This window comes from Lygodium microphyllum, chromosome 28 (assembly GCF_053477565.2).
Source record: "Lygodium microphyllum isolate KBCC chromosome 28, Lygodium_microphyllum_v1.1.10, whole genome shotgun sequence".
Classification (NCBI taxonomy): Eukaryota; Viridiplantae; Streptophyta; class Polypodiopsida; order Schizaeales; family Lygodiaceae; genus Lygodium; species Lygodium microphyllum.
The window spans coordinates 28,757,231-28,778,840 of record NC_141162.1 but is presented as its reverse complement, the minus strand read 5'-3'; the positions used below and the strand labels follow the sequence as shown (position 1 = coordinate 28,778,840).

Below are 21,610 nucleotides of genomic sequence, written 5' to 3'. Positions count from 1 at the left end.
CTGGCGACACTTCATTTTCCATGTGACTCTCCCACAGTTGTCTACTGCGACAACCAGAGTGCCATTGCACTTGCGGGCAATCTGATCATCACACCACGAACACAGCATGTGGGAGTCCACTTCCACTTTTCTAGAGAGCAAGTTGAGCTAGGCACTATTCGCCTAGAGTTTGTGCCTTCATCAGATAATTTTTACAGATATCTTGACCAAAGCGGTCAACCAGCCGGTTCTTAAGTACCTGCTACCCAGGATCGGCTTGGATACACCCTCCCCTACTTCTTCAACTTGACGGAGAGAGGGTGCTTCCCTCTTGCTTGCCCTTCCAGTTTGAACCAACAGCAACCAACACGGATCAGCGGAGGCACCGCGAGTCCCGCGACGTGACGCCTGTCGGTGGGTCAACGGACCCGTCAATTTATTTATAAAATCAAGAATCTTTATTTTTCTTTTCAAATCCTTTTTCGAAATTCCTTCTCTTAGCAGGAGTTCACGCACTATAGGCACTAGTGCAGATTTGGCTCAAAATTGTAGGGCTTTTCCCAAATTTGCTATCTTTTATGCCTACTAGTGATTTTCGAGTCACAAATTGCAGACATTGCGAGTGATGATCACAATTAATTTAGAGATTTTGCCAAATTAGTCAAAATTTTGCTCTTTTGAGCAAAATTTCTTGACATTGGACCCCAAAAATTTGGGGCTTTTCATATATTGTCAAAGTTTTGCTCAGCTGGGTCAAACTAGCTAACATTTATGCAATCTTGGACTTGAAATTTTGGGGTTTTGCGCAGAATTTGATAAATTTCTACATTTTTGCCCGTGTGGTGGTCGGTTCATGTACAAACAGCACAGATTTATTTCTGGTTGAGGAAGAACAGCAGTGTGTTTGATGGTTCAGCTTGTGCTTTTGCAGTTTAGCGGCATTTACTCTTGTGTTCATGATAAAATGGTTGGAACTTCTTCTAGTTCACACATCAAGAGTTTGATGGAAATCAAACGGTTTGATGGTCATGGCTCTGACCTTTGGAAAGACCATATGCAGGGCATTTTGTTCCTAAAGGATTGTGAGGATGCTTTGTAGGAAGATAAACCCACACTAATGTCTAATGCAGATTGGGCCAAAGTAAATAAAAAGGCTATGGCTTACGTAAAGATAGGTGTCACTGATGACATTCTGACAAACATTAAGGGTTTCGATACACGTTATGCAATATGGGAGAAGCTGAAAACTACTTATGAGATCACCACACCTATTAATTAGATGCATTTAATGCGCAAGTTGGTGAATAGGCGACTGGATGAGTCAAAGCCTGCAGCTAAGCACTTGAGTATATTTACAGGGATTTTAAATCAGCTCAAAGATGCAAAGTTGGACTTTGATGATAAGTTGAAGGCAATCTATTTGATCATGACACTGCTTGACTCTTAGGGGACCTTGGTGGTTTCACTCAACAATAACCCCAATCTCTCATATGATGGGGTGAGGGGTTCTATCTTCAATGAAGAAATTAGACGTATGTCTAGTGGGAAAGGCAGCAACTCAGCTTACAATGTAAGAGGCAAGGTTTAAAATAAAAATGCAAATGCAGGACAAAGAAACAGGAGCAAGGGCAAAGGAAAGGAAAAGAGTGACATTACTTGCCATCATTGTGGTCAGAAGGGCCACAAGAAACCTAGTTGCAGGTATTACAAGAAGGAACAAAAGAGAAAAAAGAATGCAAGAGATAAAAAGAAGAATGAAGACAAGAAAAATGCATCGGAGGCAACCAAAGGCAAAGAAAAGGCCAATGTGGCCTTTAGTGTGGTCATAGAGAAACTTTCAGATACAGAGGATGATGTATTATGTGCAATTGATTATGATGCACTTGTATGTCACATGCATGATATGCAGATTACCAAGGCTGATGTGATTGATGCACTCTTGTCAGTTGATGATGGTGTCACTTAGACTTGGATTGTAGACTCTGGTGCCTCTTTCCATGTGACTCCTTGCTTGGAGTGTTTTACTATGTTCAATGCAGGTAGTTATGGAAAGGTGTATCTTGGAAATAACCATGCTTGCACCATTGATAGGATTGGCACTGTACATTTGTCTTTAGACAATGGTCAAGAGCTTGTGTTGAAAGATGTCAAATATGTGTCTGGCATTAAAAAGAGTTTACTATCGGTTGGTTAGCTTGACTTGCATGGCTACACCACACTGTTTGGGGGTGCTTTGTGGAAAGTAAAAAAGAATTCCATGCTGATTGCAAAAGGAACCAAGAAGGGCACTTTGTATTGTTTGCACTATAAAGCCTTGAATGGCAAGTTTCTTGCAATTGCTGAAATTTGCAGCCACTTGAAGTTATGGCATAAGAGATTAGGCCATATGAGCCAAAAAGAACTTGATGTTATTACCTCTGTAAAGAGGGTTGAAGGAAAAGGCTCTAAACTTGGCTTTACTCTGGTGTCTCTCGTAAGTCCAATGTCTTGGACTTAGTGCATTCTGATGTATGTATTATGCTTGTGAAATCGTTGGGTGGTGCTGCATATCTTGTCCTCTTTATTGATGATTGTTCCAAGAAGATTTGGGTATACTTGATGAAAAAGAAAAGTGAAGTGTTTGCTATTTTTAAAACTTTACATGCATTTGTAACCACTCAGACAGGTAGAAAGCTGAAATGCTTGAGAACTGATAATGGGGGTGAGTTCACATCGACTGAATTCAAGTCCTTTTGTGACTTGCATGGTATTAAGAGGGAGCTTACAGCCCCTTAGAGCCCTTCTTCAAATGGGGTGGCTGAAAGATATAATAGGACTTTATGTGAAAGAGTGCGATGCATGCTGTCCACTGCTAATCGCCCTCATGAATTTTAGGGAGAGGCACTCAAAACTACGGTTCACATTTGCAACCGCTCTCCAAACAAGTCCTTAAATAATGGCATCCCTGAGGAGGTTTAGTCTGGCAAATCGGCCTCATATGGCCATTTATGCATATTTGGCTGTCATGCTTTTGTGCATGTTAGGGATGAGCCGAGGAACAAACTTGGCCCAAAATCCACCAAAGGCATTTTCATTGGCTATAGTGATGAGGGTGAAGTTGGCAACAAAGTGTGGTTACCTCAATCCAAGAAAATTATTCGCAGCCGTAATGTTGTATTTAATGAGGCAAAATTGCTGAAAGGTACTTTAGCCTCTAATGAAGATATGAAAAAGGTGAAGTTTCAGAGTTTGCAGCCACCTATTACTTCAGAAAATGAGCCTCGTGGTGCTGTACCACAAGCTGAAACTGATGATCAGCTGGTTATTTTTGAGCCAGATGATGATGGACAGCAAATAGGAGCACAAGGAGGTCATGGACAGCAAGATAGGCTTGCTGATTATGAAAATGCAGGTGCTGGAAATGAAAATGGTGTTGTACAACATGAACAACATGCTGAAAATGGCTTATAGTAGCCAATAAATGTTGAAAATAATATACCTTCAGATGTAGATCCAATTCCTAAAAATGTTGATCATTGGGTACGCAGGTCTACACGCGTAAGAAGGTAACCACATAGGTTTGACCCCTCCTTGCATTATGCGATGCTTACAAATGAGGGTGAACCTCTTACATACAAAGAGGCCAAGTCATGTGAGTTCAGGAGTAAGTGGGAGCTTGCTATGCAGGAAGAGATTAAATCTCTATATGCAAATGATACTTGGGATCTTGTGTCATTGCCCAAGGGAAGGAAGCCGCTTCCAAACAAATGGGTGTACAAAGTAAAGACAGTTGATGGGAAACCCAAGTACAAGACAAGGCTAGTTGCCAAAGGATATGCACAAAAGGAAGGGATTGACTTCCAAGAGGTTTTTTCACCTATTGTGAAGATGACACTCTACGGGTGCTTTTTTCTCTCACTGTTGTTTTAGACTTAGAGTTGTATCAAACGGATGTAAAAACAGCTTTCTTGCATGGTGACATTGATGAGGAAATCTACATGAAACAGCTCGAGGGCTATGTAGTTCTTGGAAAAGAGCGAATGGTGTGTAAACTAAAACGCAACTTGTATGAGCTGAAGCAAGCACCACGGCAGTGGTACAAAAAGTTTGACACCTTTATGCTATCTCGTGAGTTTACACGCAGCCGTGCAAATCATTGCTTGTACAAGAAAAAGGATATAGATGGCAGCCCCATCATACTTGTTTTGTATGTGGATGATATGTTACTAGCTAGGAAAAGAAAGACTAGCTTGGATGCTCTCAAAAATCAGCTGAAATTAGCCTTCTTCATGAAAAATTTGGGAAATGAAGAGCATATTTTGGGCATGAGGATTCATAGAGATAGAATGCAAAAATTGTTGTTTTTATCTCAAGAAAAGTACATTGAAAAGGTACTGGACAGATTTAACATGGCTAAAGCTAAGCCTTTTGGGGTACCCTCACCTGCTTATCTCAAGCTTAGCAAATCCAACAGCCCAAAAGATGACGTGGAAGAAAATGCTATAAAGAGAGTCTCTTATGCATCAGCTTGTGGCTCTCTTATGTATGCTATGGTTGCTACTTGTCCAGACATTGCTCATGCAGTGGGAGTTGTTAGCAGGTTTATGTCAAATCCTGGCAAAGCACATTGGAAGGCTGTCAAATGTATTCTTCGATACCTTAAGGGTACACAAAGAAAGTGTATTTACTATGGGCAGGGTGTACTTAGTTTACAAGGTTATTGTGATGCAGACATGGCAAGTGACTTGGACACTCGTAGGTCCGCCGGTAGGTATGTCTTCACAGTTGCTGGTGGAGTTGTTTCTTGGTGTTCCAGGTTGAATACATATCAGCTTTACTGAAGCTTCTAAGGAAGCTATGTGGTTGAGCAAACTTGCAGAAGATCTTGGCATGTCTATGGGTACTGCAGTTTTGGGATGTGACAGCCAAAGTGTTGTATATCTGGCTAAGAATGCCATGTATCATTCACGCACAAAGCATATAGATGTGCAATACCACCTCATCAGACAGATTCTGGAAGATGGTCAACTCACATTGACCAAGATTAAAACACAAAACAACCCTACAAATGTTCTCACTAAAAGTCTAAGCAAAGCTCAACACGAGCATTGCATACGACTAGTGGGAGTTGGTTAGCTAGAGGTTTACATCGGACCTTTAAGTGGGAGGTTGTTGGGATAAAGGCCCGATTTAACCCCCCGTGTGTAGTACACGCACATTGTACATGTGAATGCACCCTTTATGTGCCCTAAGTATAAATACATTTTATTCTTTGTGTACCAACACATTGTTGGTACACTCTTATCGAATCATACTTGACTCTGCTATCACTATCTCCAGCCGTCACACTCTCACGCTCACTCCTCTTGAACTTCTGTCACTCTCAGTTGAGCTCCAACAATGTGCCCTGATGTACCACTGTCCAAATATCAAGTAGAAACCACATCAGTAATAAAAAAACAAGTATCATGACTCGAAGGATTATATTGGCACAGAATGAAAAAAGTATAATCCTTGAACTGAGAATAGTTCGAAGTCTCGTGTGTGAAAGCAAGACTGGACTCCTTCTCCAATGCAATGTGCTTATGACATTCGATGATATCATGCCCTGTCTTTCGGCAATAATTACATCTCTTAGGTTTGTTGACTGTACCATTGGAAGGGTTGGAAGAGGATGGACCTAGATGGAAAGCTATCTTTGGTGGAAAAGGGGTGGAAGTAGAAAGAGGACCACCATATAAGGTTGCTGATTTTTAACCAACGACCTTGTTTTTAATCTTTGGTTAGGGCTTTCCACGATGATGGGTGAAAAAGGCCTGTTTGATTGCCATGGTAGCATTGTGATTGAGTCGACTTTGTTCTTCCTACAATAAAAGAGATACAAGCTGATCGAAACTATGAGTAACTTGGTTACCCATGGTTACCAAACGCAAGGTGGTAGCAAAACACATGCAAACGTCTTCTAGTTGCTTATGTAGATAAGCAATGTGTACTTCATTGCATACTTGATATAATGATGCAAGCTTTTGCCATGCATCCTTGGCTATCTTGCATGATCGGATGTCTGGAATGATACCTCTCTTCACAGATAAAGTAAAATTAGGGCATGCACTTGGGCGTCATAGCCATCCCATCAAATCTAATGGAGAGTCACGAGTGGGAGGCGTTGTGGAAGAGAAAGATGATTCGGCATCATGAGAGCCACCTTGCAATGTGGAGGTGGAAGGTGGTACCGGTGTTGGAGAAGCCGGCCTTTGCTCAGTGCCATTCACAATATGCCATAGATTCTTCGCCACAAGAACTTGTTGCATCATATAAGCCCACCTTGGATAATTGGTACCATCGGGCTTGTTGTTGGGACCAAGCATGCCCAACAAATCATTATCATTGGTCGCCATGAGTGGAAATTAGCAATAAAATAATATTTTCCAAGTGAAAAGAGAGAAAATAGATGCCCGAATAATAATGGCACTAATAGAAGAGATGTTGCCCAACTCAATGAAGTCGAATAATATGAAGAATAATAATTTTTTCTTAATGTTTTCCTGCTGAGAAAAATATACAAAAATAACTATTTTCAGGATTAAAATATCACTTGATCAAGGCGGCCATCAGCAATATGCTGAAATCAGAGATTAATAGCTGAAAGTTCTCCAATACTGTGAATGGCAGCAGAATTTGATGAGAATTCACCCAATAAATGTGCCGAACTAATGAAATTTGTCTTCAATGTCCAAAAAAAGAAGCAGGGCCAGCAGCCAAATAATATGATTTTTTGGCACCTTGAGGCCAAAGAAAATGAATTGAGGCAAAAGCCTGAAAATTCAAATACCTCAAAGGTGAAACTAAGCAAAAGCCCGAAATTTGACCCGAAAATTGAAGAGAATTTGAAGAAATTGGATAAAATTATTACCAATTACTGTCAAATGCCGCACCCGGTGATGAATTGGATAAAATTATTACCAATTACTGTCAAATGCTGCACCCGGTGATGAATTGAGACTCAATGTCGATGAAGAATGCTGAATTCTTGAAAAGCCCCAAACTTTTCAATGAAATTTGGGTAAAATTCAGCCAATTTGTTGAAGAGCCCCAAAATTGACAATGACGGTCGGATAATTTCTTCAATGCAGAGATGAATTTTAAGGAGATTGATAACAAATCCCCAAATTTGTAGTGAAACCAGAACCAAATTTGGTGAAATACATGAAAAGCCCCAAATTGGACCCAATTGTGCTTGGGAAGAACATTATGGAAGAATAGGGGCTTGCGGGACTGTAGAGAAATAAGGAAGTGAATAATTTAATAATAATATGTTAAGAGAAAAGAGACAGGCATCCAATGTGATTCATTGATGTGGCAGTGAAGACAGGCAGTGTGATGATCTCAGTAGATTCAGGCATTGACGTGGCAAACAGGCAACGCTTCAACCGGCAAACAAGACATGGGCAGCGAGTTGTCAGTGACATGGAGGCAGCGAGTCCGCACGGCAAGGACGTGTCGAAGGGCACAACGCCTGATTGGCAAGATAGCCAACAAGCAAATTCAATCTGTGCATTGGGCTATTAGGAGCAGGTCCACAAATGGTGACATCAATGGCAGTCTATCAAGAAGTGAAGGCAGCAACAATTAGGTGCAAAGGCAGCAATCGAAGTCAGCAAACTTCTAATCAACAAGCAACGACAAGGACTTGCATTCTCCAATACTGTGAATGGCATCAGTTGATGTACCTTGCAGAGACCAAGTGGCAGTGACAATGGTCGAAACAGTGGCATCCAGTTGATGGCCACTCATTGAAGTTGTTAGAAATTGGCATGATGGCAGTGGCTTCAAGCGGTAGTCGGCCGAGGTGTGACACTCAATGGCAATGGCTGCATAGAAAATGATCGCGAGCGATTGGTGAGAACGATGAAGGTAACCTCACTCCGATACCACTGTTGGCCCACGCATGGAGGAATTGTGCGATTAATTGAAAGAGAATGAAAGATAATCAATGCACAATAACTCAATCACAAAATGAGAGGCAATGTATTAATGAGAGAGAGAGAATACAACGCCCAAGGAGATCACACTAAATAATGCCACACTTATGTGCTAATGAGGCACAAAGTGTCTTTTTATAATTAAAAAATGAAACCCCAACGACTTCACCATCATAGGAAACCCTAAAATCAACCATAACCCTAGTGTCACTTAGTGTCTAGTACACTAGGGGCAACAACTACATTTAATGAAAGTTTAAATGCCTAGGGAGCCCGGATCATGGATCAATGGGCATCAACACGTAGCCCACGAGATGGCCTACAATATGCCTAAGTGTCAATGCACCTTTCCTTGCTGCTAGTTGGCAACCTACCCTTTGTTCATAAGTGATATGCAAATATTCAGTGTGGGAGCACATTTTCTTTGGTGGCTGTTTCTACTACCATTTCTTCAATATAGACTAGCCAATCCCAGAACGCCCAATGGGGTCGTGCATTTTTGGGAAGCATATTAAAACTTTAAGAAATAAGGGGTTTATCCTCTCTCCATTACATCAATTACTTCAATTCACACATAATTTGACTAAAATCATTTCAATCACCAATTGCATCTTGCCCATTCCACTGTATACATCTTCTGTACTGAGCAGCAAACAGTTCATAAGTCATCCTCAGATATATTAACATTAATTTTCATCCTAGACATAGCTCTAAATTGCTAGCTTCTCTGTCTAAATACATTCCCATTTATAAGATAGTCCACTTTCTTAGAAAATGAGGCAAAGCGTAAGCTACAGGCGGCTGTCAATCCATCTTGTTCGTTCTCTTGTCTACCACTTCTATGCTTCACACTAAAGAGATTTTCAGTCTGAGCAACATCTCAGCTAGGATACTCTAGTTTTACCATCCACCCCTGCATGACACAGCCCAAACCCCACTGTAGCTGAGCATCGTGCACATTGCATAAGATGAGGCATTATAGCATAGACCTAAACATTTAAGAGGACTTCAATGTCTGAAAGTACCATGATCAAGACATACCTGGCTGCTTAAGAACCTCACTACCAGGTAGCTCTTTAACATTCACACCACCTACAGTCTTTCTGCAATACGAGTGTGCTGCTGTAAATATAAAGGTCTTCTTCCTGTTTCAATATTATAAGCAGGATAGAGGAAGGAGAATCTGATGATAAAATGTTTCACTAACGTCTGGGTTCCCCATGCAGAGACTTGATTTTCATATGCTTCCATCTCCTCAGGCGATGTAAACCGCTTTGAATTCTTTGTCCAAAGCCTTGTGACACCATCAGAGCAGGCAGTGATGAGGTCACCATTTGGAAGAAACTTGATGTCCCAGACACAACCCGGATGTTGTATACTCTGATAGCAGACTCCATCTGATTGCATGACCATTCAAACATTGTCACTGTTTAATACAACAATATACTGGTGGAATTGACTGTTCATTACCTTTCCAGAGTTTCACGAAACAATCTTCACTGCCGGATGCTATATCCCCTGAAGAATGGGCTGCCACACAATAGACAATGGCAGTGTGTCCCACCATTTCCAATAAACTATCCCCATTTTCAGACCATAGCCTGACAGACCTACAAGGAAAAACTTGAGATTAGCACCACAAAAGATCAACAATACAAATACCAAAGTTTAAAAAGCAAAACTTAGATTAGAAGTAAAAGTTTTCTTGTCCAGAAATGCTGGAACATTTTGGAAAGGCCAAGGCCATTTCAGGGTCTCACAAGGTGACCACAAGTGGCCATTCTTAGCCACGTAACAATCACACCATTTGCAGCTTCACATGAAATCTAAGTAAATATGAGTGACAGATGCACAAGATATCAATTCAGAGTGCTTTCAGAAAATCGGCTTTAGGGTTTGAGTTTTGTATTTTCCTTTTCTGAGGTTTGTGTTTGGGATGTCAAGTCAGTTATGTGCTCCTTGACCAGGGCAATGTTTGCACTAGCCTGGCAATAGGACATAAAAAGTGTCATTGGATGCTTGCAATTTTTTAATTGACCAACTCCCTGGAATTATTTTAGCATATTAGTACCATTAATTTATCGTTTGATTGTTCCCATATGCTTCTAATGTGCTGAAAAAAGCTTGAATTTTCTTTGAAACATAGTTTCTATCTATGACTTCTAGTTTCATCAAAAGTTAGTTTTAAAGGTCCAAAATCTCACCGAAATTCCAGGCTTTGCTTTTAAGCTACAGAAACTATGACTAGAACTTGTATTAAAATATTTTCCCACTCAATTTTAAAGGCTTGAGATCATTTTCTTCACATAACATGTGGACTACCTTACTTTGGAACCCAAATTTAAGGATACAGTATCACTTGTAGCTCAAATCATGTTTTCTAGCATAGCAGACTCCAAGGCTAAAATCGCACTTTTATAGATTTTTCACATGGAAGACATATTCTGATTCCAGCCATTTTTATTACAAAGCTTCTATGAGATGTTACGGATCAAACATGCGTTTCATGCCAGCTAACTGTGTGTCCAACACTAGTTTCAAGCACTCCTTCCTTGTTGATTGTGTCAAACTTCTGGCCAATGAATATATTAGCAGAGTACAAGATACTGTGGACCAATTTGGACACACAAGTTTTCGGCCAGTACTTTTATGTAGAGAGAATTGATACTTTTAAATGGCCAATGGCAGCTCATCAATGCAGTGAATCAAAGCCTCTTTTAATGTTTTCTTAATCTAGTACTATGGCAAATCCATGTTCTCTTTTCCCTTTTAACATTTATGGATCACTCATCACCACTTGAAGTATACACTTTAATGTAAGTTTAATAACAGCATTCAGATGTGTAATTTAGCTTAAATGGAACCCTTGAGATAAAAAATTTCACACGTACATCGTTCATAACTAGTTTCCCCTAGTATCAAATATTCATATAAATTTCTAACTTTAGTGCATCCAAATCCCATTGCTACATTTTGTCAAAAACTGTGCATCACTATATTGCAGATTGTCTCGCCATCATGTACATCATTAAGTTCAGAGTTCTACATTTTCCACATATACTTTTGGTCATGTAGATGTATGCCAGAAAGCATTTTCTAAATAATGCGGTTCTAAGGAAAATATGAGATTTTTCCCGAACTTCAAAAAAATACACTTTTCCATATAGCACTACCACACTAGTGCTAATTAGTGCCTTTTTGTCAGTTGTCTGCAAAGGAAACACTTGTGTTTTAGATGTCCAGACTCATGTCAAACAAGGTTGTTCTAAAGTCATTGGCCATGCTTTCCTTGAAAGACTGGTCCTCTTTAAATTGAAGAGACAAGATACAATGTCAAGGCACCAAAAATAATACCCATCATGTGAAGCAGATAAAATTCCAACATTTTGGAGATATGCAAGCCCTCGTACAGTGTCTGCAAGTAGACACCAAATGCATTTTTCCATCAACAAAAGAAATACACCATTCAACTGACATTTCCGCTTTGCTAAAATGTGTAATCAAAGAAATCAACCATTCATAAAAAAGTCAGGACTTGTTATTCTATAATCCCTGCAAAACCAGTAATATCTGTGGTGCTGACAATAGATATAACTAGTGGCAGTGTGCAGTAGACAAATCTCCATACCAACATGATATCAACAAAAGAAACAAACAAGATTTCACAGGGATCCCCAGCTTCCAAGGAATTAGCAGAGCAGAATCTCGCTTATGTTTGGCACTATAAGTTTCCACGAGGTGAAACTACAAGATGTCCTCGGTTATGCTTGAAAGGAGAGTCTTCAGTTACATCTGATACTCCCCATCCAATGCATAAATTTCCTAATTAAATTCAGTCAGGACCTACCTGTGTAACAGCTTATCTACCTATTCTGAAACTCCATCACAAAGATGCAAACTTTAACAAATGGTGCTTTAAAGTGCATAGAATCGCATGCTGTGAGACCGAAGTGAACCTAAATAAAAAGGGAATAAGGTACTTCAAACCAGATTATTTTAGAATTTCAGTTTGAACAGAATATGTTGTAAGATGCTGTGTAGACCGTTTCAATACCCTCTCAGCCCATTCACAATCAGGATGTAAGTTGTTTTTCTTGTGGAATCATGCTTCTGTGAGTTCTCCTCTGGACCTTGGCCTTAGATGTATTCATTTTATCCTAGGGGGGAGAAAAAGGGCCATAAGCTTCGTTATTAGCTAGGTTGACATACCAGAGTGTCCTGTAAAGGTTCGCAAACACTTAGCACCCTGCCAAACCTTCAAGGTACAGTCAGTTGAACCTGGAAACCAAACACATCACCATGAGGAAATATTAAATATTGACATAGTTATCCAGTATTACGATATAAATACTTGATATCATGACTAGAAAACACATATCAAAGAGCAGTTATTGAAGTGAAATTTGAGAGAAGACCTTTTTTGAATCTAGATTTTTACCTTTCAAACCATGATCTAGGTTTCCTTTATGCATGATTTTTTACCATTTCTTCTCCAATCAATTTTTCTGTTCCATGAACACCTAAGGTAAAAATTCCCTATCACAAGTTGAAATCAACTCTAAAGAGGTGCATCTGCACAGCAGCTCCAAAGCCCATAAAATACCTAGGAGTTAATTTTACATAATTGTTTCTGACCAATGGCATGGACATGCATCATCTAGTAACAATGTACAGAATGACATAATGTAGCATTGCAGTCGAGGAAAAGCGTGCATAGACAAAAGGCAACCATAGTTTTTCCCATACATTTCCATACAGCAAACAACTACGGGTGCAGAAGTACAACTAGCAATTGACTCAAATCCCCAAGAAAAGTCAGACCTTATCTAGGATCCAAGAGGGATTGCTCTCCTAGGATCTACTCTTCCTCTACAGACCAAGCCAATTCTCCTAGGATCAAATGCACATCCGGGCACAAATCAGGTCTTAAATACTTGCATGTAAAATGATCAGCAGCATAAAACCCTAGATTGCCCTGTCTTGTTGCAAGCAAATCAACCCATTTATAGATTGAGAATCTCATCTATTGTACTATCCACTGACGAAATTTGCATCAGCAACCTTCCTCCATCATAAAAAACATGCATGCACAAATTCCAAAGTTGCCATGCAAACCCTAATCATTGCCCATTACACATTGAGAGCAACAAATCAGCAATCCACAGCACATCAAGTTCAAATCCAAGGCTCAAATCTTCAGTTTTCAGTGCCAAATTCAATATACATCTAACATAGCTGAGGGAGAATGAACAAGAGAGAAATTTCTGATTTCCAGCCCTTTAGATAATAAACAGCATTGATTGAATAGAAGAAGTTGCGCCCTCTTCTCTTTAATTGTGGTTGACGGTAACCAATAAAGGCAAGATGAAACAGATATGCATGTTGGGTTTCACTCACACCTACGCTCACAAAGGAGTGTCAATGACCGCAGTAGGACACTAGGGCACTTTTTACTTTTCATACGAGAGGTTTTATCGCCCAGTCACATTATTCTCTATTTTGGTCAATCAAGGACAAGACAATGGCCAATCAAGGACAAAGTGATGTATTCACTTATGTATCCAAAGACGATAGATTGGATGGCAATAACTATTCTCTATGGTCTTTCATGATGAAGAATGTGCTCATTGCTAAAAAATTTTGGGAATATGTTAGTGGTGAAGAAGTCTGTCCTGGAGTTGTGGCTCCTACAACTCCTCCTCAAGGAGGACGTACTCAAAGGCCAACTCCAGCTCAGCCACTTCCCTAAAGAACAGTTGCGCAAAAGGCTTGGGCCACCCGGGATACCCATGCATTGTCATTGATTGCATTAGCAATTCAGTGGTCCATAATTTCGCAGATACGGTTTGCTAGTTCTTCAGGAGCAGCATGGTTCACACTTGAGAAGGTGTTTGCTGGAAAAAATGAGACATGCATTTCTTTCTTGAAAAAGGAGTTTGAGAATGTGAAAATGGATAAAGGTGATGCCATGCAAGATCATCTTAACAAAATTTAGGACTTGCGTGAGCAGTTTATGAATGTAGATGAGTATTATTCTGATCCACAGATGATCTCTACTACTTTGAATTCCTTACCACTCTCTTATTTGGCCTTTCACATGGCCTTAAATCTCACCGTGAGAATTTCTCCGTAGCCACCTACCTTTCTTCAATTGGTTAGTTTGCTCCTGGAAAAAGAGCAAACAAGGAAGAACAATGGGATAGATGTTGTAGCCTCTGAACATGCTTTTATGGCGAGACAAAAGAGCAAGGCATTCAATCTATGGAAGTTCAAGTACTTCATAGAGCAACAAGAAGCAAGCGGGCACGCAAGCCAAAAAGGGGCAAGTGCCATTATTGTAAAAAGCCAGGGCACTACATCACATAGTGCAAGAAACGCATTGCCAAGGAGGAGTCCGAGATGTTTGTTTCTAATGCACCTTCTACTACTACAGAGTCTGCGTCTTTTGTTATTGACCATGACTATTGTTTTTACTCTTGCAATTATGATTCTTCTTGGAAAAATGGAGCATTCAACTCTACAAAGGATGATAGCACTTGGTTCTTTAACAGTGGTGCTTCTAAGCACATTACATCCCACAAGGATTTGTTTACCTCTATTATTGCAACTCGTGTAGGCAAATTTGTGCAATGAGTCAACAATGCATCTTACCCTCTTAGAGGAGTTGGGGAGATTGTCTTAAAAGCCATTGATGGTTCTACTCTACATTTGTGTAGAATGCATTATATGTACCACACATAAAAAAGAATTTGTTGTTCATTTCTTCTTTAGCAAAGTGTGGAATGCAAGTCGCATTTGATTATGACAAATGCATGGTTAGAGATGAGGAATTCTTGACTTTGGTATTGACTGGCACATTATGTCATGGACTCTATGAGTTAGATGCTTATTCAATTGATCAATCAATCTATTTGGCATCTATCCTTACTCCCGTTATATCATAGGCAAAGTAATGGCATGCTTGCATGGGATCTGCTAACTATGGCAATTTAATGCTTATGCAATGTACTCAGATGTTAGATGGTTTATCTCTCTTGGAGAGACCTCCTAAGCATATTTGTGAGGAATGTATTTTGGAAAAAATACATCGGTTTTCTTTTCCTCGTGCTATTACTTTTAAGGCAACAACCAAGTTACAGATTGTGCATTCGTTTCCAAGAAAGCCTTTGTCAGTAGGGATGTGATTTTTTATGAAAAATCAGAATTATCTCTTGCTGGTTTTGACACATATCAAGTTGTAAATTGTGTTTGAAGGGCTGCTGCCTATTTCTTTTAGTGATACAGCTGGAGCTTCATGAAATGAACAAAATGTTCAGCCAACTACTCCATTAAGTAATGCAGAAATTCAACCTATGGCTTATCTGAATATTCAGCAAGATGCCGAATTTGAGGTTCATCAAGATTATGTACATAATCAAGAGGCTAGGCAAATGCCTACATGGTACTTGTAAACTTTAAAAGACTGTCATTTGGATGCTGCTCTTGCTGATTGTACTAGAAGACAAGCACATCTGCATGATCATGCTAATACAATGGAGTTTGTGATGGCAGCACACACACTTGATGATGAAGAGCTTTGATTGTTTTGAGGATGCACGACAAAGTGTGCATTGGATAGCAGCAATGCAAGCTGAATTTGATTCTATCATGAAGAATCAATTATGGGATTTAGTGACATCGCCTGTTGGAAAGAAAGCCATTGATATTAAATGGGTCTATAAGCTGAAAAGAAAAGCGGATGGATCCATTGATAAGTACAAAGCCAAGCTTGTGGCAAAAGGCTATGGACAAAAGAAGGGCATTGATTATGAGGAGACATTTGCTCCTACATCATGTATGACCACCATTCGGTGTATGGTTTATGGTTGCTTTGGCTGCCCCTTATGGTTGGATTGTGCACCAGCTTGATATTAAAACTGCATTTTTATATGGGAAACTTTAGGACAAAGTTTTTGTACAGCAGCCCATTGGTTTTGCAATCGAAGGATCCGTGCATTCCGCAATGGCGAAGACATGTCACTATCTTGATGCAGACTCTATGTGACAAATTGATCCCACTATCTTCTGAAGCTACAAAAAGTTGTATCACTATGCTAATTGCTTCCCACAAAACTAAAGAGCAAAACACACAATATCGTTCTCTCTATAGTAGAGTGAAAGCCGAATTCAGAGACATTGAAACCTTCGTATGCAAGCTGAAAAAGGCTTTGTATGGTTTGAAGCAAGCTCCACGAGCTTGGTATGCAACAATTGATGACTTGTAACCCAACCGGGTTCATTACAACCCATCAGAGTCTACTCTTTATGTATGCAAAGAGGGGGGATCCTTGCTGGTCATTTGTCTTTATGTAGATGATCTTCTACTCACAAGGACATATGCTGATCAGATTTGAACATTCAAGAAAAATTTGCAGGAAACTTTTGAAATGTCAGATTTGGGGCCTTTGCATTACTATTTAGGCATTCAATTTATTCATGATGCTAGAGGCATTGGATTGTTACAATCCAAATATATTGGTAAACTCCTTGAGAGGTCTGGCTTCTAGGATTGCAAGTCAATTATACACTGATGGAGATTGGACTTAAGCTATCTTTGCATGATGACAGTGATTTGTTTAACATTCATACATATGCTCTAGCAGTTGGATGTCTCATTTATTTATGCAACACAAGCCTAAGCAAATATATGCACAACACATGCATGTCACATTGGCAAGCTGTGAAGCGTGTTTTTCATTACTTGTAGGGTACTAGGACTCTTGGATTGCTTTACGCCAAGGCAGGACCGCTGAAATTATATGCTTACAGTGATTTAGATTAGGCTGGTGATTTTGATTCACGTCACTCTACAAGTAGAAACTATTTCTTTCTTGGCTCCTCTTGCATTTCTTGGCTTAGCAAGAAACAATCCATTGTTGCCACATTGTCTTGTGAAGCTAAATACAAGGTAACTTTCACTACTACAATTGAATATATCCATTGTTGCCACATTATCTTGTGAAGCTGAATACAAGGCACCTTTCACTACTACAACTGAATGTATGTGGTTGAGACGTTTGTTGGCTGATCTTGATGTATTTGTCACGGAGCCTAATCCTTAGTTTACTGACAATCAGAGTGCCATTGCAATAGTACAAAACCCAGTGTTTCATGCACACACGAAACACATAGAGATCCACCATCATTTTGTCAAAGAGAGGCTACATGCAGGGGATATCAGCCTTGTCTACTGTCCTACCAACAGCAATGTGGCAGACATCTTCGTCAAAGCTCTTCCTCACAACAAATTTAAAGCATTTCCTTTGGTGGATGATCCTTGTATGCTGATCACTTTTCACTCCAGGGGGGTTTGTTGGGTCTCACTCATGCCTATGCTCATAGAGGAGTGACAATGATATGCAATAGGACACTCACATCCATGCTACAAAGTGTTAGTGATCCATGGTAGGACACTAGGGCACGTTTTACTCTCCGTATGAGAGGTCTTTTTCCCCAATCACATTATTCTCTATTTAGTGTGTTTATGTTACACAGTTTGGTCACTTACTGTACTTTACACCTTTCAGGTGTGAACGCATCTTAAGGCACTTACTCAACCCTAGGGTTTAAGGGTTGTACTTTGTACTTTCACTTACACATGGGAAAAGCATCATGTGTTGTGCCTATGTCTTCACTCTCACTCTCTCTACTATCTAATGTGTGCTTCGATGCTAAGAGCTGCCATCTCCACTCTTACAATGCAAGCTTCAATGATGGTAGCTGCAAATTTGACCTCAAAACTCCTCCATGGGTCTTTGCTCCTAATCTCTTGAAAAATCCAATGAATGCTAGGCTTTCGTGATCCTCCAAGTATAGATGTACTGCATTGTAATCTCTATAGCAATAGTTTTTTACAAGGCCCTACCCTAGCTATCTAGGCCCAAACCAACTCTGAATCTAGGCAAAACCATAACACCCCAAGCCACCTTTTCCCTAGCCCGCAACATGGCTCCCATCTCCTCTTGACCAAACCAAATTCCCAATGAAGTGCTCCACTTGGCCAATGCATGCCCAATAGGAACTAAAATAACACAGTCGCAATAAGAGCTTGGTTGGCAATTGCCACTCTTCTGTTAGCAAATTGGTCAGCTCCTGAGTGAGTCTATGCATGTGTATTTGTGGGATGGGCACAAGGGATTATTTTAGGCATTTTTCTAGTTCTTATTTTTTGTGGTTTCTCGCAGTATTTGATGGTTAACCAGCATTCTATTATTATTTTATTGCTGGCCGGCCTAATGCATTTTTGGCATCATTTTATGCCTATTTATTTGGGTTCCTCCTCCTCATTCATTATTTGCAATCTTCTAGAGCGGGTCCTGTTGGAGAGAGGGAGCCAATGCCAAAGCTCACACAGCCAATGATTCAATATCGTAGGTGATTGTCTCATGTTTGGCATATGGATTCCATTTCCCAAGCAAGCATTTCTCTAAGTTCTCTTGCTGAAGTGTTCCTTTGTTCTTCTGTTTTCTATTTTCTTTTGCATTGTGCAATCTATTACAGCAGTCTTCTACACTTCCATCATTGCACCCATTTCTAATATGGTATCAAACGTTTGTGTTCGGGCTCTGAGTGCTGTTTTATGCTGTGAAATACCTGCCCTCACACCTTCCTGCTGTTTATCAGACTTCTACTGCTTGGTTGCTGTCCAAGTGACCTCAATCTAGAGCAACTCAACCTGTTTTCAGCCATCTTCACCCTGTGTTTTGTGAACAGCAGCCTGCATTTCTATTTTCTGCATTCATATAATCCTGTAACTGCTGCATTTAGTGCTTGGACTGCTACAGCTACCTGCATTTTCCTATTTCAGGCTTTTTGCAGACTTGGCAATTTGGCTCTTCTCCAATGTACCTACAAGACAACTTCAATGTATGGGAGAAGCTTCAAATGTTGTACAGGGCTCCCTTTACCATGCGTGTAGTTACCCTCTATGGTAAGCTCCAGCAAATGAAGTTTAAGCCAAATGATACTATCTAGTCTTTTCTTACTTCATGTTACACAAGTACAAGATCAACTTTAAAGACGGGTGACAAGAAGTAGTCGAAAGCCTAGTGCTATTATTGTAGTAAGAAGGGACATTTGTGCAAGGACTATAAGGAATTAGCAACAAGAAGAAGGAGAAGAAGAAGCTAGATACAAGCTCTTCCAGCGAGTCATCATCATCCTCCTCCGACTCCAACTCGAATCCTCTCACCAAGGTGCAAAAGGGTTCATCTTTAGAGAAGGGGAAGGATTTGGCAACCCCTCCTGTTGCTTTCTACTAAAAGTGATGTGATCATCTCTCACTACTCTCGAGTGCCAAAGAGGGAGTGTGAAAGGGTGGTGAGGTGGGGAAGGTGAGCCTCATCTATACACTTAAACAGGTGCAAAGGATCCAAAGAGGGACATCCCTTCCACATCGACTAAAGTCTAGCAAGTTCTTGAAATCCTAGAGCTAAGATTGCCATCCAAGTTTATGATGGGTTGTTTCTTGACACAGAGCAAGATTGGCTCCTAGTCTGAGCTCACATGAGGGGCTACTTTGGTGGTCTAGCCAATGGCACGGAATCCATGGCCATTTATTTACTACAGAATCGGTGAGATGGTCATATATTTTACTGCCAGGTATTGTTGACAACATAGAGAGCTACAATGATTCTTCTCTATTTTCGAGAGCTCATATAATCGATATCAACATCAGGTCTCTCGGAGGTACCTTGGTGGTGGCTTGATCACCCACTGCTTGGTCCTATTCTAATTACCCTTGTTGTACGGACTATGATGAGTCATTATCATTGTATCATTGTATTGCATAAAAGATCACCCATGATCTGAGAGAGGGTATTAGCAAATTAGTTAGCTCATGAGTGAGTCTCTACATGTGTATTTGTGGGTTGGGCATAGAGGATTATTTTAGGTATTTTTCTAGTACTTATTTTTTGTGGTTTCTAGCATTACTTTATGGCCGATCAACATTTTATGATTATTTTATTGCTAGCCAATCCAATGCACTTTTAGTATTATTTTATGCCTATTTATTTAGACTCCCTCCTCCTCAGTGATTCATTCCCTTGCAATCCTCCAAAGTAGGTCCTATTGAGAGGGAGCCAATGCTAATGCTCATACAGCCAGTGCACCACTCACTGTTGTATACGACTATTGGTATATGGATTCCATTTCCCGAGCATATTTTTGAGTTCTCTTTTTGCAGTGTTCCTTTGATCTTATGTTTTCTCTTTTTTCTCTTGTGTTGTGCAGTCTGTTAAAGCCTTCTACACTTCCAATACTATACCCATTTCTAATACTTAAGAAGGCCTCTCGGTACTCCAATAGAGAAGCTTCAATCCAATGCTCAAGAGATGAGGTGCCAATTACTACTTTGAGGTGATGTTAATCCCAACATGGTATCCTAGATATCTCACTACTACAATCTCACAAGGAACCAAGTGAAATCCTCATGAGGTCTCCAATAGACATATCTAATGTCACATGCCCTTGTGCCACTTGATGAGAGCACTAGAAGCTCTAATGAAGATCTCCACAGCTGCAACAAAGGCCCTAAAGTTTCTCTCATCCCCATCTAAATATATCGATGCACCATCCACAAACTTTGCATCAATGAGCTCCTTAAACTTTGGGTTGGGCAACCTAATGCCTCTAATATCAGTGGATGTGTTTATTTAAAGGAACTTGTGGCCTTTGCTACAAATAAGAACAAAAGAGGGGCAAGTGGATATCCCTTTGTCATTGATCTCCAAATGTTGAGCCTCTCTTCTCTAGCCCCATTGACAAGGACCTAGCTATGGGCTGAAAAATAGAAAGCTACAACTCCTCTAATCCACTACTCTAAAAATCACATCTTCATCATGGTGCCCTCCAAGATTTCCTAGTCTACTTGTCATATGCCTTCTCAAAATTGAGAAGAAGCACAATGAGGTCCTAATTCCTAGAACCAGGCAAGAGCAATGGGCACTTGGAAGGTAGAGAAGTTGCCCAACACATTGTGCTCCCAAACAAAGGTGGTCTAGTGGGGTGGATAATGTCTGCAACAAAGGGAGCAATCTAAAACCGATTGCCTTTGCAAAGATCTTATAAGCAGTTCCAAGCAAAGTGATCGATCTTCGTAGAGTAATCTCCAATCTGTCCTTGCTACCCTTGGAATGAGGTGAATCAGTCCTTTGGATAGTCTCTCTAGTGTGTCTTCTAATGCTATGATTTGTTGAAAAGCTATGATGAGGCATGTACCAATAAGAACCCGATAGCTCAAGAAAATGACTTGTGCAGTCCATAATCTTGTGGCGACTTGCTTGAGGACAAGGCTATAAGTGCCTTCTCCAAGTCCTCCTCAGTGACAATAGCCATGAAGTGCCTACTCATCCTATCAGTGGCCACCCTCCTCGTGCACTACCAACCAGCTCTCTGTCCCTCTCAAAACCCAAGGATCAGGTCATGGATCCTAACAAGATTTTAGTGCTCTGTAGCCACTTGTCCAACCTCCTATGGACCATGTGCTGTGGATCCATCAACTCTCCTAAGCTTCCATACTGTCTCGATCTTGTAGTGCGAAATAAGAAAGCTCTTGCATCAAATCTGTACTCTAATCTAGCTTCCTTCATGGCATCTATCTTCCTGTTGGTAGCATGGATCCTCAGCCA

The 21,610-nt window shown here is 40.3% G+C and overlaps 1 protein-coding gene across 1 annotated transcript in view; it reads right to left on the bottom strand.

Annotated features, from left to right (window-relative positions):
- The window catches only part of LOC148011284 (transducin family protein / WD-40 repeat family protein), a 191,806-nt gene that overhangs the window by 133,336 nt on the left and 36,860 nt on the right, over window positions 1-21,610 (bottom strand). Inside the window, exons 4-8 of the mRNA XM_087670532.1 lie at window positions 12,150-12,218; window positions 11,295-11,355; window positions 9,411-9,550; window positions 9,148-9,337; window positions 8,982-9,043 (exon numbers count right to left, since the gene is read on the bottom strand). Coding sequence (XP_087526658.1) covers window positions 8,982-9,043; window positions 9,148-9,337; window positions 9,411-9,550; window positions 11,295-11,355; window positions 12,150-12,218 — 522 coding nt within the window. The remainder of the gene's footprint in view (window positions 1-8,981; window positions 9,044-9,147; window positions 9,338-9,410; window positions 9,551-11,294; window positions 11,356-12,149; window positions 12,219-21,610) is intronic.